At 36.2% G+C, this 16,857-nt stretch overlaps 1 protein-coding gene across 1 annotated transcript in view; it reads right to left on the bottom strand.

Annotated features, from left to right (window-relative positions):
* Positions 1 to 16,857, bottom strand: part of LOC145666668 (protein amalgam-like) — a 296,952-nt gene that overhangs the window by 129,007 nt on the left and 151,088 nt on the right. The window contains exon 2 of the mRNA XM_081734140.1: positions 13,364 to 13,509. Coding sequence (XP_081590266.1) covers positions 13,364 to 13,509 — 146 coding nt within the window. The remainder of the gene's footprint in view (positions 1 to 13,363; positions 13,510 to 16,857) is intronic.

The following is a 16,857-nucleotide window of genomic DNA, read 5'->3' as shown; positions in this document are numbered from 1 at the left end:
GGCTGAAACTCTTCACAGTTATCAACACCATATATTAAAATTACCGCACACTCCTTATTCGTTTATAAGAGACGAAACTCCAGAAATATCGGCCTTGTAATCTTAGTTTCTGCTGCTTCCTCCATTACGCTGTATAATGCACAATAAAATTGAATTTGTTTCAATTGAATGTTCATTGAAATTCACGCGTTGGAATTTCGAAAAGCAGGTCATTTAGACCTCAAACATAATTTAATAGTATTTGACCACTGTGTTGAAGTGTGTGTATCGTTTGTACAAATATTGCCTAAATAAAAAAATCCTGTAGATGTAAGTATATTGATCGTTGTAATAAATATACTGTAATTACTGGCTCACACTTTCTGTTCACGTTGAGAAACTTTTTTCTCTCCCCTTTCATTCTAACATTCATTATTTATATTTTAACAAAACTGGACATAACTGTCTTTCGTTATTTTCTTTTCGGGGTTTTTGGTTTTCTTTTCTTCTTTCTTTGTATGTATATATGTCGAAAATAGTTTTGACACTTCTACGTCACACAATTGTAACGCGGAAATACTAAAACATGTATGCGGATGAGAAAATGTGTGAATCCTGTTTATCTTGTCAGTGTCACGCCTCGAGGCACCAACAATCACATGCTCATGAAATATTGAAGAGCAAATGGTACGCTCTTGAAATGCTCCTCCGGGTACAGGAGAAAGTTTATGCTTACTGTGGAGAAAGGATATTAGTGAACAAACAACACGAAAATATAATACATTTTTAAAATTGTTTTCTCTACTACTTTTCAGGATATATTTTCTGGATTTGCAAAGTTATACACACAGAAAATGGTTTAAAGGAAGAATTTAGACTTGGAAACAAAATATTTTGTTAGTAGGTACTTCATGTATTATTATGCATGTAACAGGGTTTAAAATAAATGGAATGTAAGATTTGTTTTGATCAATAAATAGAATTATTCAATACAGAAACTGCCTGGATAATATGCATTTTGTGAAGTTTCTTAGCTCTCCCGAAACAATAACAGTTTCTAAGAAATCACATGCGTTTATTAAAACTGACAGAGCTGTTCCACTAATTGTATATGTAAATAAACGTTAGTTGTAAACAAATGAGGTTTTTTCTATTGCGAGGGAAACATTCCTCTGCGTTGAATATTTTTAGTAAATCTTTATTATAACTATATGTTGCATTTAGTTGACTTTATAGTGCTTCCAGTAACAGAATGTCTCTGAAAGCTCGCAGTGACATTGCCACTATTTGCGTGTCAAGGTTTCTTTTCGGTGCAACTGTAGTGGCAATTTAATTAATGGTATAAGACAGAGTGATCGTGGTTGGTAACACTGGTAACAAAGTAGGGGCAGCAATGTCCCACCGCATGTGGTAAGAAACATCAGAGACCATCTCTTGTTGGCCGTGCTATAACAGGTTTGTTTGAAAGTATTTTGTTTATCAAAATAGAAATTAGAGAATTATTTTTGAAAAAAGGAAAAAAAATCACCAAGACCAAATCCCAATTTAGTGACCCATTATTCAGGAACCAAAAACCTATATGTCGCAATACAGTGGACTCTCTCTTAGCCACCCTCTCTTTAACCGCCCGCCAGTTTAACCGCTCGTCTTCCAAGAAATAAGTAATTTTGGTTATCAACTGCGCTTAGCGCTATACAACAATATACAGTACAAGTCCAAATTAATTTTTCTTCATTTAGTAAATGTGTTCATAATATATAATATTATATTTCACTCAATATAGTAGACTCAAACGTATCTTTTTTAGTTGTGTGGCTTTCTGTTTTCACATTAATATACATACAGCATAAATAAGTGTGTGATTTTTGTGATACTCTAGTATCATTTATTCAATATCCATGAGTCAGCTTATGGTTGAAACTTTTAATTTTGTTAAGTTAAAGGTATTTAATTATAATACTGTAAGCTTTTTGTTAACCATTATAGAGAATCTATACAAGTTAGGGGCTATAAAATGACGAGCTTCTTTTTAACAAACTTTTTGTCGTTATCTGACCCGTTGTGATCGTTGACAGTGAGTTTACTATATTATCTGAGCTTAGTAAGATTCACCAAGATGCCAAGTTCGGTTAAAATAGGTTGTTTCGTCGATCACATAGAGAATTTTCTAGTGATTTTTATAGGTCTAACCAGGCCCGCAACCAGAGGTGGGCTGACCCCTCTAATTTTTTCGTGGCCCCCTCCACAGTTCAATACAAAATGCTATTATTAATACGAAAATACAATTTAGATATTTGTAAGAGAAATTTTAATGTCTTGGGGTCCCCCTAACATATTCATGAACTCCTCAAACCTCATTGTCTAGTTTCGGACCTGGGTCTAGCCTCTAAATTTAATGGCGCGCAACTTGGAAACCAAAGAACTGCACATGATAATACTTCATGGAGTACTAAATTGGTCAAAATCTAATAAAGTACTGCATTAGGTCAGGTATCCCACCTCATTAGAGGAAGTAAAAGATCGGGATTTGTTTCTTTGAAAACCTCAATTCTAGTTTGTGGTTTTACGAAAATGTTTTCCCATTTGACACTAACTTGTCCAGTTTAAAATAAAGAGTTCGGTTTTTTTTTCACGCAATCTATGTAGGGCGTGTAAGACACATGCCACGTGAATCATGTTAAGGTAGCATATGGAAAGAGCTTCATTAGCTTTCCCCATACAAGGAGCACCATCAGTCAGAAAAAGCAAAATATTGTCATACTTCTCACCATTCGGCCACAAAATGTGCAAAGATTCATCGAACAGCCTGGCAATTGTCACGTGATTCGTAACTGAAGGTTATTTAAAAGCTAGCAGTGCTGTGCCTACGATTACGATTCAATTCATTCATTGACGAGAAGATGACCGCGTACAGTGAATAGTGTGTTTAGTGAACTCAACCATCATGGTGCTGTGTAAGCGAACAAGGAACATCACACACAAGAAAACAGACAATAGTACAGCAAACACAATCAGATCATCTTCCCTTCCTTCAAACACAGAGGAGAATACTTGTAGCACCTTCACAGACACAACCTCTACTCGTATCCCTAATAATTCCAAGACAGACTCCTGAAACAATTCCTCTGAATCTCCCACCTTACCCACTCATAATTATGCCCTCACTAACCTTGTTGCCCATTTTTATGAACCAGATGTTTTAGTTAATCATATCAAGGATGACATACCAGAATATCGTCGATATCTACGTGGCTGACCAACACATAACGGAGAACGCTTTTACATCATTATTCAAACACAGGAAGTCATCGAAGCTTTCACTAAGAAGTTCTCACCAAGAGATTTTGGACCGAAAGCCAGACTAACCACCATTTCTGCCCAAGAAGACATAGACAGAGCTGATGGCAAGTTACCTCCTCTCGGACAGCAATCGAACACAAATAAAAGACATACCTATATATGTGTGATCAAGGTCGTCAACGTGAACATGGATATCATAACCATCGAAGATGAACTTGACAAAACGTCTGCAATATCACTCGAATCGAGAATTCTACAGGACCACTCCCCCTGATCCGGCACTTCACAACCAGTTTTGCCACGGTCAACAAACTCACTGCTAACGACATCTATATTCATGACAAGCAGTACAAAGTAGAAGCTTCACGTTTCACAGCAAGACCCACGTCATGGCATAACTGTTACGGCTACGATCATCGCACCCAGACCTACACACGTCCAAGAGTTTGCTTCCGATGTGGAGAGAGCCACAGGTCGCCCTGCAACAAACCAATCAACGGATGGATCTGTGCCACCTGCAAAGAAGTCGGACATCGAACGGGTAGTAGTGACTGTGCTCAGAGGCCTCGAAAAAAAACACTCAGACAGACCATACCGAACCTCCTAAACCAGTTTGAATTTCCACGCAGCATTCACCCTATCTACAATCACCGACTCCCAGAAACAGAAAACCCTTCACTAAACCATCACAAAGTCACCCGCCACATCTTCTGTAAACAACTTAATATCCTTACCACAACCAAAGGCAACGTTCACATTAACTGCACTAATCTCACTCTCACCAACATTACAAAAAAGAACACTTCAGTTCCAAGTACTTCCGACCACTCTACACCTGACATAACCTAGACTCACAACTATCAACATTTTCGCAACAAGTAAATAACACACCTGACATTTAACTTCACACTCAATGTTTTTGAACTAAATACTAAGTGCTTCCTGCTACGGTACTCTCCTCGCATGCTAATGTACTGCAATTAGATCAACGCCAGAAGTTAACATCACCAGCCCAGGTACAGGATTTCACGAACATCGGTATCACACAACATCGGGAACGCACTCAAAGAACATCACGAACAGAATTCCAGTGTTACTTGTTTCGATATTCATCCTGCCATACAAGTGAGAAGAAGCCATGGGCAAAATAGCAACATATGCTAGAAGCCCGTCTCTGACTGCTTGATGGAGAAAAGTTGTTATTTTGATTGATTGCCTACGATTACTTCCCCTTCACCTACGGTCACTCGTCCTCCCTTCAGTTTTGGCTTCAAACTACAAAGCATTCCTTACAAGCGAACCTTCTGAAAATGATAGTTGCAGTGAAAGATATGGCCTATGCCAATTGAAAGAGCTGTAACAGAGATGAGCATTCTCCCCCCCCCCCCAAAAAAAATAGTTGCCCATAGCAATAGGTTCAAGAAATATAAGGGGTGGAATTTCGGGAAACAGCAAGGTTGGACGAGTGGGAAAAGTGCAAATTCCGCAAAAAAGGGGGGGGCACGGCAAAATACAATACTGGCAAGTGATGTATAGAAAGAGACTTGCCACAATAGGGAACAAATGGAGGTCATCAGTAGGTTAACAGTGTTGCCAACTGCAATAAAAAGTACATGTTTTGCAAAGAGCACTATATGAATTGAGTGCAATATTCAGTGTCATGTAGAACATAAGATATGGCGTGTATAATCAGTGGTACAATCTAACAAAAGAAAATAGAAAAAACAGAAGTATGACAAATACGGAAAAGACGAAGTTGGCCATAATGCGCCACATTTGATCACGAGCTGTGCATATTAGAATGAACAAAACAAGAAGCACCGACTATGCAGGAAACCGACGTACCTAGAGACGAAAAGAAAAACGAGTTCCAGTGTTGGCGGCACTGGCAATAAACATCCAGACAAGTCTAATATAGTTAGGCCAGTCGCTTCACAAAAAGAAAATTCTGGCAACAGTCATCACTCGGAATGCATCAATGCTAGAGTGATTGAGGCAATGCCAAGTCGGGGAACATGAAATGGTTGGGTTGAGCCAACAACCTATAATAGAAGTAAACATTATGTCATGGTTGGGTCGTATGTGGGAATATACAGGGTGTCCCACCAACCTTTGTGACCTGAAAGATTTGAGAAACGAACAAAAATGTGACGGATCCAGTTGTGCAGGAATGTACCAATGTCAGGGGATGATAATAGTCTGTGAGAAGCAAGTGCCCCCAGGATTCCCATCATAGGGCCCCAGGAGCCAACTTCAAACTTTCAAATGGCAACAGGGACCGAGTGGTACCTCTCTCGATAGATCATGGAATGTGCAACAACACATATAGGAAACATTTGCTATATGAAGCATGTTTTTCAAAATGGCCGCCACAAATATATGTTGTGTCTTAACATGGCATCGAACATTGTGATCTCAAATTGCTGCGAAGCGAAAAGAGATGTTGCAAATCCAATTGCACACGAGTGTACTCATATCGAGGGCCAAGAAAACTTTGTAAGAAGCAAGTCCCCAGGGTCTCCATCATAAGGCTCGAGGGGTCAACCGCAACATTTTAAATGGGAACAGGGGGCGGATGATATTTCTCTGGATAGATACAACACCGCCTATAAGAAACATTTGCCATATGAAGGACGGGTTTCAAAATGGCCGCCAAAACTGCACGTTGTTCTTGTCACCGAGCAGATATTTTTGGCGGCCATTTTGAAATCCCATATAGTAAATATTTCTGATATGCGTTGTTGCATACTCCATGATTTATCGAAAGAAATATAACTCGACCGATGGTGCTATTTGAAGGTTTGAAGTTGGCCCCTGGGACCCTATGATGGGGGACTTGGGGGCACTTGCGTCTCACAGAAGTTTCTCGCCCGCTGACAAGGGTACACTTCTGCACAACTGGATGTGTCACATTTTTTTCGCTTTGAAACAATTTCAGTCGCACAGTTAGGTGGGACACTCTGGATACATCATATAGGCGGTGATAGTACTGCAGACAGCAACACACAGCAGATCAAGCCTTTGATTATGTTTGCTTTCCACTGGTGTGGATATATGATAGGAAGACCACCAAAGGTTCCGAAACCTCTAGAGTACTGTTTCGAGACATTCATAGGCGATCATTGTACCATGTATGATGGATTGGCAGTATTCCGCAGTGTTCACTGCAAATGTATCTTCTGTTTGGACCATTGTCTCATCGAACAATTGCACGTACAATGTGGACAAGCATGTACAAATGATGCGAAGGCTATTGCCTCTTGCAGGAATTTTCTTTTTGTGAAGTAAGTGGCCTAACTATATTAGAATTGTCTGGATTTTCATGGCCAGTGCTGCCAACTTTGGAACTCGTTTTTCTTTTCGACTCTAGATACATCGGTTTCCTGCATAGTTGGTGCTTCTTGTTTTGTTCATTCTAATATGCACAGCTCGTGATCAAACGTGGCGCGTTATGGCCAACTTCGTCTTTTCCGTATTTTTCGTACTTCTGTTTTTTCTATTCTCTTTTGTTAGATTGTACCACTGATTATACACGTCATATCTTATGTTCTACATGACACTTAATATTGCACTCACTAAATATAGTGCTCTTTGCAAAACATGTAGGTCTACTTTTCATTGCAGTTGGCAACACTGTTAACCAAACTGGTGGCCTTCATTTATTCCCTATTGTGGCAAGTCTCTTTCTATACATCACTTGTCAGTATTGTATTTTGCCGTGCCCCCCTTTTTTTGCGGAATTTGCACTTTTTCACCTTGTCTAACCTTGCTGTTTCCCGAACTTTCACCCCTTATATTTCTTGAACCTATTGCTATGGACAGCTAATTTTTTGGGAATGCTCATCTCTGTTACAGCTCTTTCAATTGGCATAGGCCACACCTTTCAACTATCATTTTCGGAAGGTTCCCTTGTTAGAAGCTCTTTGTTTGGCACAAGTTACCCAGCGCTGATAAGCATAATTTATGACGACGGTTTTTCTACAGGTGGGAAATTGCTTGTAAATGCAATGGATAAATTTATGTAGTCTACTTTTCCCCTATGTTAATTTCATTGGAGGGAAAGAAAAAAATAACAGAAAATTATTAAAAATATGTATTTATAAAAATATTCACAAAATTGAAAGAATAATTTTATTTCTTTTTATTTCACAAAAATGTCCAAAATATTTATTTACATAATTCTTTTTTCGGAAAACGAATTTTTATGTGAAATAAAATTTGTAATTTACACTTCCAGACTCTTAATTTGGATAATAAACATTGTTTTGGGCATGTACGAATTTTTTAAAAAAATGTTTTTACATAAAAATCAGAGCCTTAATTATAAAAATTTGGGACTATTTCATGTGTTTGATTACTTAGTGAAATGGGAAATATGCACAGGCCAGTGTTATGTCTTACTGTTGGGCTAAGAGCGCACCCACGGGAGATCCGCCAAAATCGGACACTCCCAGACTTACTAACTCAACATAGATGTATATACATGTTTAAAATAAAACTATACTTGTTTAACAGGGAAATGATTGATGTAGCATGAATATTTGATTTTACACTTCATTTTTTCTTTCTCGTACAAAAACAAACTAGTTATATCATTTTTGTTTCTGAAAATATAGGTGGAAGTATTTTACAATTAGTTATTGGGTATAGAATAATACCTGTTGAATATTACATAGACGTAGTAGCTTGTATAATTGGACACCCCAACAAAAGTTTCTAGGTGCGCACCTGTGTTCGAGTAAGTAAAATAAGCAAGTTTAAGTCGATTTTATACTCTGCTTGAACTGTCCAATAGCACGTCGCTACCAAAAATATCACAAAACCATTTGTAGATAACAGACATAACAGACAATAAATGTATTCTTACAAGAGATGATCGTATTTGAGAAAAACGGACTGCATTCATTCTCTTCCCATTGTAGCTGGAACAATACATTCATAAGCAACAGTCGTAACTTAGGGTCTATATTCGTCATACTCCCCAAGTATGTGTGTATGTGTGTTGTTTTGTTGGTGAATGTTATGCAGTATGTTCATATGTGTTTATATATATTTCTCCTGTAGAAAACTATTTTGTTGCCGTTAGAATGTGGTTTCCTCAATGCAATCTGCATACGAAGAATGTTTGTTTAGCATTCAACGTTGTTTGTAGATGAATTAATTAACAGACGACGGAGGAATGTTGTTAGTTTGGTGTGGGACGCAAAAGGGAATTGAGATTGTCTCTCTTCTATTCTGTCTCAGTCCTTCTCCTTCTCTCACGTGAAAATATTCTTCTCCTTCTCTCTCTCTGTCTCTCTCTCTCTTTGTTCGTTTCGACTGCCACGTGAACAACAATGCTAAAGGAAAAGCCACTTAACGCTTGTCATGGTGGTTCTTTTCCAGTGCAGACTTTCCCAAATGTGTATGAAACAATATCGGCTGTTTTCAGCGGAAGTAGGAACAGGGGAAATATATATATTTTTATTTCATTTTTGTTTTTTGTTTATGCTCCGGATTGGAGCTCAACTACTACTAGTGTGCTTTCATTATTGGAATTTCTCAGTAATTATTGCTGTCAAACTTTCGTAAAATAATACAATTTTATTCTAAACTGGTATTTGGGGTGATGGTATTGTGGAAATCACGTTTCAACGTGAGTTAACAATACATATACTAGATAACCATAGAAAAGGAAGTGCAAATATGCCATTTACATACACTCGACTCTAGAAGCAAACAAAATTATCATTTATCCTGAAGCCATGAACAGCTGCGTCTGATCGATCTTGCAGTTTGTTCTCTTTCTCAACCAAATCGTTTATTGTGTGAAGATGTGATCAGTATCATACCAATTCTCATTGCTGTCATTAGTTGCTTTTGACACTCGAATTAAAACGGTTTTTTGCATTCTATTACAAAATCTCTTGAGCCGCCGCCAGGAATTGATGTCTTATCTTTTTTACTTATTTTTAATCTGTCTTTTATATTCACTTGTAAAAGCGCATATGTTATTCACTACACGTTCTTTCCTCGGTAACTTCAGAACGGAATGATCAATTTGATAACGGTTATTGGGACCTTACATATAACCATCAAATACAGAAGTAGAATGGGAGAAGATGGAACAGGTGACTAGTTTTTTGATACCTGGGTATTGTTAGTAATGATAGGAAATGTGAACGTGAAATTAAAACAAGGATAGGAATGACGAAAGAAGCCTTTAGGAGGAAGAAAAGTCTATTTTGTGAGACCTTGAATAAAGAAAAAATGTAGGTTTTACGTAGCACTATTATGTCCGCTAGGCTAAAGAAGACGGTGATGATGAGAAATGATTGAAATGGTGGAATGAAGAAAGTGGGAGGAAACGGGAAAACCCCAAAGAAACCCACGCACGCGGTGTTCGTCCACCACAAAGTTCACTTGACGCCTTGAATAAAGAGTTAAGAAAAAGACTTATAAAATACTTCGCGTAGAGTACTGCACTGTATGAGTCAGAAACATGGACACTACACAAAAATGATGAAAAATGCCTGGAAGCTTTCCAAATGTGGGTGTGGAGAAGAATGGAGAGAATTAGCTGGGTCGAGTGGAAAACGAATGAGAGAGTCTTAGAAATGGTGGGGAAATGGAACAATTTTAAATACTATTAAGAAGAGGAAGCGAAAGTGGTTGGGACATTGGCTAAGAAGGAACTGTATCATGAGGGATGTGCTAGAAAATATGGTGGCAGTAAAGAGGGAGAGGGGGCGAAGGAGACTAGAATTGATGGACAATATTAAAACGGAAAAATCGTACAGGTTAGCGGAAGACTGTGGATCACGGTAGCTTCTCAGTTGCAGCAAGTGACCTGCCAATAATGACAGAACACCTATGATAATGATGATAATGATCATTAGGCGCTCACAGGAGTACGAGAGACCTGATACAATAAATATAATTGAAATTTTAGAGGAGACAAAAGCATATGTTTAATCGAGATAACAACTAAAAATGTGTATAAACATGCATAAATTTTACAGGACCATGTTTTAAACAGCGACGTAACCTAAAGTCGCAGGGAATGTTGAAGGCAAAAGTGACTAAGATAGTTCAAAAGTTTCTATAAGACACATCTACTCATGTCCTAGACATAAAGATGTAATTAAGACAATATCATTAAGACATCCCTGTGCCTAAGGTTAAGACTATCCAATAATATGTATAATAGAAAGAGTTAACATTGTGTTAATTATTAATTAATCTGATGAATATTCCGCTAATAATATTACTGATATTATTAGTAGCATGGATCTTAACAGTCTTTCATATATCATATTACACTTATATAGTAAATTATATTACTCAACGAATGTAAAAAAACAGAATGCTTAATATACACCCAAACTAAGACAATTAAACAAAAAAAAGAAAAAACAAACAAAAAAAAAAACAGAATTTATCAGATGAACTGTGAGCATAATAAGCACAGACCTGTTACTGAGTCTGGGCTTGGCTACATAGAACAAACTGGCAGATCGATTAGGAAAGAGTAAAACAGCTCACCAGAGAATTAACTTACGGGTATTTGAATAAATTACTGATAGTAGAACACGATATAATGACAGGACATGAAATATTGTTTAACGAGGCGAACCTGTTCCATTCCCGGCAGAGCAAAAGAATTATGTATATATTAGAGATACTACGATTACAATTGAAAATTAAAATTTACATGAGGAATATTAGTGAATCGTATAAATAAGAAGCAATACCACGTGTACACAACGTGGATGAGTTTGGTTTGTATGATGTGATATGTTCTCAATTAATATTAAAACCGGAAGAGGTATATATTTCTTTACTTTCGGGTTTAGTAGATTAGAGTAGAAATAGAATATTCTCTTGGGACGCTTAATTGATCGCAGAAAACCGTTTCTCGCTGCATGTGGCTGTTACTTTTTTTTTTTTTTTTTTTTTACTTTGTAACGATCAACGTAAAAACCAGAAGTGGTTGATTTCTGCTACTTCCAGTTTAAACAGAGGAATAACATAGGGAGTGTTACATATTATTAGGACGGTAACTATATTACAAGAAAAGCATCTCGCAGAATTTGTACTGGATTTCTTTAGATTTTAGTGAAGAGTTAAAGATGGAAATTAAATATATTCTTCGGATGTTCAATGGATTGCAAGAAACCGATTTTCACTATCTAGTACTATTTTTTTTCTATAGTAATCAATGCAAAAGCGTAAATTGTTCCACCACTTCCGGTTAGAATTTCACGAATTCGACCCTATTACTATCTTTTCCTGTCTTTTGCCCCTCTACATCCAGGCGAAAATTGAAGGTGACCAATCTAGTAGTTGATGAATTTCTTTTCCTGGACGGTGGACGGACACACGGATAGAGTAAATACAAGGTGGCACAAAAGTACGTATACAATCCCGTACTGATCAGCTCATTGTTTTTTTTATATCGTTTCTTATTGTTATCCATCAGGTAGACTCAGTTTCTTTACTGTTTGTTCTTAATGCCATTTTACTTATATTTTAAGATCGGAGCAGCCGAAAAAAATAAACCCAAAAGCTAGAATGTTATACTTGATCAATAGGTGTATACCTACTTTTGGGCCACCCTGTATATAAGGTAATTTTGGTAAACTAAACTCTTGTTAAATGAGAGTAATCTTATTTGTTATCGCATCGTGAGAAAAAAGGTGAACCCGTTTGAAATGAACTTTTGAATACAGTTTGCACTTATCTTGAATTTGTGGTAATTATTATATCATTTTGATGAAAATACGTATCATAAGACAGGAAATGGGAATCAATATTTATGTCGAAAATAGAATATCTCACGACTCCTTCAAGTTTAGGGAGATGAAACACGCTATATAAACTCTTGGTTAAATATTAAGTGGACAGGTATCCAAGCATTTTCGAAACATTCTCTTTTAAAGGAAGAAGGAAACAAATTCTTTAATATATTAATTTGCTGTTTTGTATTTATAAAATGGCTAAAATGAGCAAACTGCTGAAACGTTTAAAATAATCTGTTGATGATAGTTAGCAGTTAGGAATTCTAAAGAAGGTGGGAGATAATTTCTCGCAAAGAATAATAAATATGCCGTTTGAAATGAATTGGATTGATTTGTGTGGTAGCTCTTTCAAACGCAGAGGTTATATGAGATGTGAATCTACAACTGAACCTGGGGTCGGAACACAGCACTTGAAGAAGCTAAATATCTTTTTCATTTTCATTCAAACACGCACTTTAGGACAAAGAAAAGTACTTCAAGATTTTCTTTAAAATATTTTTCATAAAAGTAATCTTCTCGTACAACGAAGGTTATTACAATCAGTGTTCTATATATTCAATGAAGAAAGAAAAAAAAAAGTTTACTTGTCAAAAGTTGATTGCGCTTTGATATGTTAGATTTTCATTTTCATGTGTCAATCAACTTAAAAGTTGTGCGTTTAATGATGACAATTTTATACTTAAACAAAATGATTTGATCAAGGTAGTAATTAAAAATTTGTATAAAATATATACTTTGCATATGAATATATTTTATAGACGACATACTCTAGTCTTTTGTATATATGATAAAACTATCAAAGTGATACATAATTTATTTCATCACCTACAGAGTTAGTAACAGAATTTTATTGAATTTTCTATTATGCATTACTGTCCTGTTTCTCTCTTTCTAAAATTATTTTTGATATATATATGAAAATATTAGTCTTTTCTTGAATATTACATAAATGTAAATTACATATATAAAATAATAAATGCCTCCCAAATCATTCACTGTCCCTCCGTTGCCCCCTTAAAAAAAAATAAAGGTGACTTCGTCACTGTCAAGTGTACTTATAATACTGATTAGTTTTGAAACAATCAAGATAGGATTTTTTCAGCAATGTTGATACTTATTACAGACAAGTATTTACTGTAGTCAGAACTTTACAAGAAAAACAACATTACATAAAAATGTGAGAAATAGTATGAAATAATAAAGCTATATTTGTTTTAAATATGCAGTGTCTTAAATTTCACTGCAATGAGTTATGTAGAGTTAACAATTACAAATTTGGTTAAGTTTAAATTGAGTGTACTTACCGCCCTGTCCCCAAGGTTTCTCACTCTACAATGTAGGTACGCAGTTTGTCCGACCGTCGTAGTCATCTCACGTTTCGTAGAATTTTCAAAATAAGGTTGTGAAAACGGCTGCTCCCAATACGGCGTGTGATGATCCAGCATCGCTCCTGGAAAGATAATTACAAAGATATATATTATTAATACATTCATCATAAGCTATGTAATTTATGAATGAACATATTTACAGAAACCGTGTTATAGAAGTGCTTAAGGTTTCTATGATGAAGAAATGAAACGCCGCTGATTGGATAATATGACTCACAGATGCTTAATTAAGGGGACGTAATCTCAAGTCTACTACGCCGAGATGACATCAGGATCTGAAACAGAGTTGTAGCGAAGAAAGATTGCTGGATCCAGCTGGATCCACACTCTTCATCCGAGTACAATGTTGATTATTTCATTTAATGTTGACATTTAGTGTTTAAGAACCACTAGTCTTGACAATTTCCATAAAGTTAGGCTCCTAATTTAAAACAAGAATTTAAAATATATAGGAGCATAATTTGTGTGCTCTTGATTTGTTACTCAAAGGGAAAAATCATTTATTTTTAAGATTACTTGCCACGTTATAGGGAATCCCTAAGTTCCTTCGGGGAATACTTCGTAAACATCTTGCGTAAGTTTGAAACATACATTTTTCAATCGAGCAGGTATGACTTCGAGTGTCATGTTCTAAACCGCACTCTTCACGTTGCGTTGTTTTTGAATTACAGCCCTCTGAATTTCATTTTCACACGTTTTCGGCAACTTATGTCGCCGAATCAATCCCTCACTGACCCAAGTTCCAGAGGAGTTTGTTGCTGGTTTCGGTGTAGGGAATCAGCTCCCTATATATATATATATATATATATATATATATATATATATATATATATATATATATATATATATATATATGTGTGTGTGTGTGTGTGTTGTTTGTTTTGTAAAGGATTAATAGATACTTAGAAAACAAAGTTGAGAGAGGAGAAATTACACATATTAAATTCGATAAAGAAAATTTGGAGTTTCGTTACATTTCGGAATTCTATGTAGTTGTACAGTACATGGGCTACGGTGGCTCAGCGGCAATCCGTGTCATCACATTCAGCGATCTGATGCGTTAAACCGATGATTGTGAGACAAAACCCATTGAGCGGCGTTCTTCTGAAGAGCATCAGCAATTTTCATGCCTTATTTCTTGTTTATGTTCCTATCAACTTTAGTGATATCCAGAAAAGTGCAGTAAGAAGAAAATAAGTGTTAATGGTACTCAGAAGAGTTCAAGAAAGAGAAAATAAGAGTTAATGGAACTCAGTAAAGTTCACGAAAGAGAAAATAAGAGTTAATGGTAGTGAGTTATGTTCAAAAAAGAGAAAATAAGAGTTAATGGTACTCAGTGAAGTTCAAGAATGAGAAAATATGAGTTGATGGCACTCAGAAAAAATCAATGAAAAAGAAAATAAGCATTAAAGTTACTCAGAAAAGTTATAGAAAAATACACTAGGAATAAGAGATATACTTAAACATAAAAGTGGTATAGAACTTTTCTCTGATCTGAGTAGTTCCTTGTTTGATCACTAATCATGTAAATTTGTGATGAATAACATCGTGTCTGTGAGTTTTCTTGAAAAATAAAATGAAATGAAATTGTTAAGTTTTACGTCCCATCATTATGAAGTCTAGGATAAAAGAGACGGCTATGATGAGAAATAAATGAAACGGTGGAAAGAAGAAAAAGGGAGAAAGCGCGCGAACTCCGAGAAAACTCACGCACACGGTCTTTGCCCACCACGAAGTTCACTTGGCGCGAGCTTGGATCGAACAAAGGACCCCATGCATCAGACGTGAGCGCTCTACCACTGATCCGTAGCGGCCCCATGAGTTTTCTCGAGTTTCTTTCCCCACCTATGCTCTAATTCTACCAATATTTTGATGAGCATTCACTTTCATTATCATATGTCTTCTTGAGCCTATGGGCATAAATGTTGGATATAAAACAAGAAGATTTCATTTAATTTTTAGGTACGTATAGACCTATATATCTCTCTGGAAATGAGAAAAATAGCGGCAGCAACATTAAACATTCATTAATTTCAACAAATAATTTACTACATTTATTTCTAATGTCTGTATTTCTTTCTCTCTTCTCTCCAGGGCTGTGATATCTATTCAGTACTTTCAAGTTTCATGATTGTGGTAGCATTTAAAAAAAAAAAAGCAGAAAGTGTAATTCCTTTTAAAGATGAGAGTTCTCTTGCTTCAACGAAGACATTTCACAGATGCTCAGTAGCAGTAGGACAAGAAGAAGAGGAGCAGCAATAAGAATACAGCTGAGAACAGAAAGGAAACGAGAAAAGAACATGGGATGTTGTATTGTTATGTCAGTGCAGAAGTTGCTCAATTTTCCCTTCCACCGAGAACTTTTAATTGAGTTGAGTGCTTCTTTTGTGAATAGCCTCTTCTCCACTTCATCTGTTCTTATCAACGATCTTTGTTATTTTTCACACTGTATGGTTAATTCTTGTACTTCACTTCACTTCACTCCAGTTCACTACATCTTTCCATAGTCAGCGTTGCGAACTCAACGATATTATCTCTCAAGCTAGAGAGTTCGTGATCTACATTAAATACCGCAAGAAACACAGGATACCTCCATAGAAACTATGGTTACTTTTATGATTTTGCCGTTAGTTAATTTAGAAGTACACATTGCAGGTCACAACCTGTCGAATCGCTCTATAAACCACTTTTCTTGTAGTTGATAGTATGTACTGAGAGTACGTAGCCTGTTTTGTGTGAGGTGATCTTACATGATAGTGTGTGTATTCGCCTAATTCCCTGATTCAAATCCTAACTCGATTTGGAGCCTGACCGATGGAATGGTCATGTAGCCTTGTTCTCTTGAAGGGTAAATAGTGTGGTGAGAAACGGCCAATAGTGCGAGAGTCAACTTACATTATGGTCTGCTCACTGGCCTTACTGCTTCAATCGTGGGTTCGATACCACGTTAAAAGTAAATTATATCATTCATATCCTCGCTATTACACAAGGGCATAAAATATACACACAACTCGATTTCAAACTTATTCACATAGCAAATTCTGTCCTAATGTTAATTATGCGCTATAAGAAAATAAAACAAATTCAAACTATGGAATTTCTGGATTTTTCATAGAGAAATCTAAGTTTACAAAAAGTATTGAAAGTAATTTCCAACTATTTCAAAGAACGGATAGAAGAAGACTTGCTGTAATGTTAATATCATGGTCATTATACTTTTTATTTTGATGCCTGCATTTGATAGATTCAAAAGACAGCACCCTCACACCGTACAACATATTTTTTTGATATTCTAAAAAGAGTAAACGCAAATGAAATCTGGTGACTATGGTAGTTATACCTTTAAAAATTGCTCAATCGGCGAACAAATTACTGATATTTCTTGTGCTATTATGAAACGAGCGACCACT

Source organism: Thermobia domestica, chromosome 12 (assembly GCF_964235325.1).
Source record: "Thermobia domestica chromosome 12, izTheDome1.hap1.1, whole genome shotgun sequence".
NCBI classification, from domain to species: Eukaryota; Metazoa; Arthropoda; class Insecta; order Zygentoma; family Lepismatidae; genus Thermobia; species Thermobia domestica.
The sequence above is the reverse complement of the archived record's forward strand: the minus strand, read 5'-3'. Positions and strand labels throughout refer to the sequence as shown.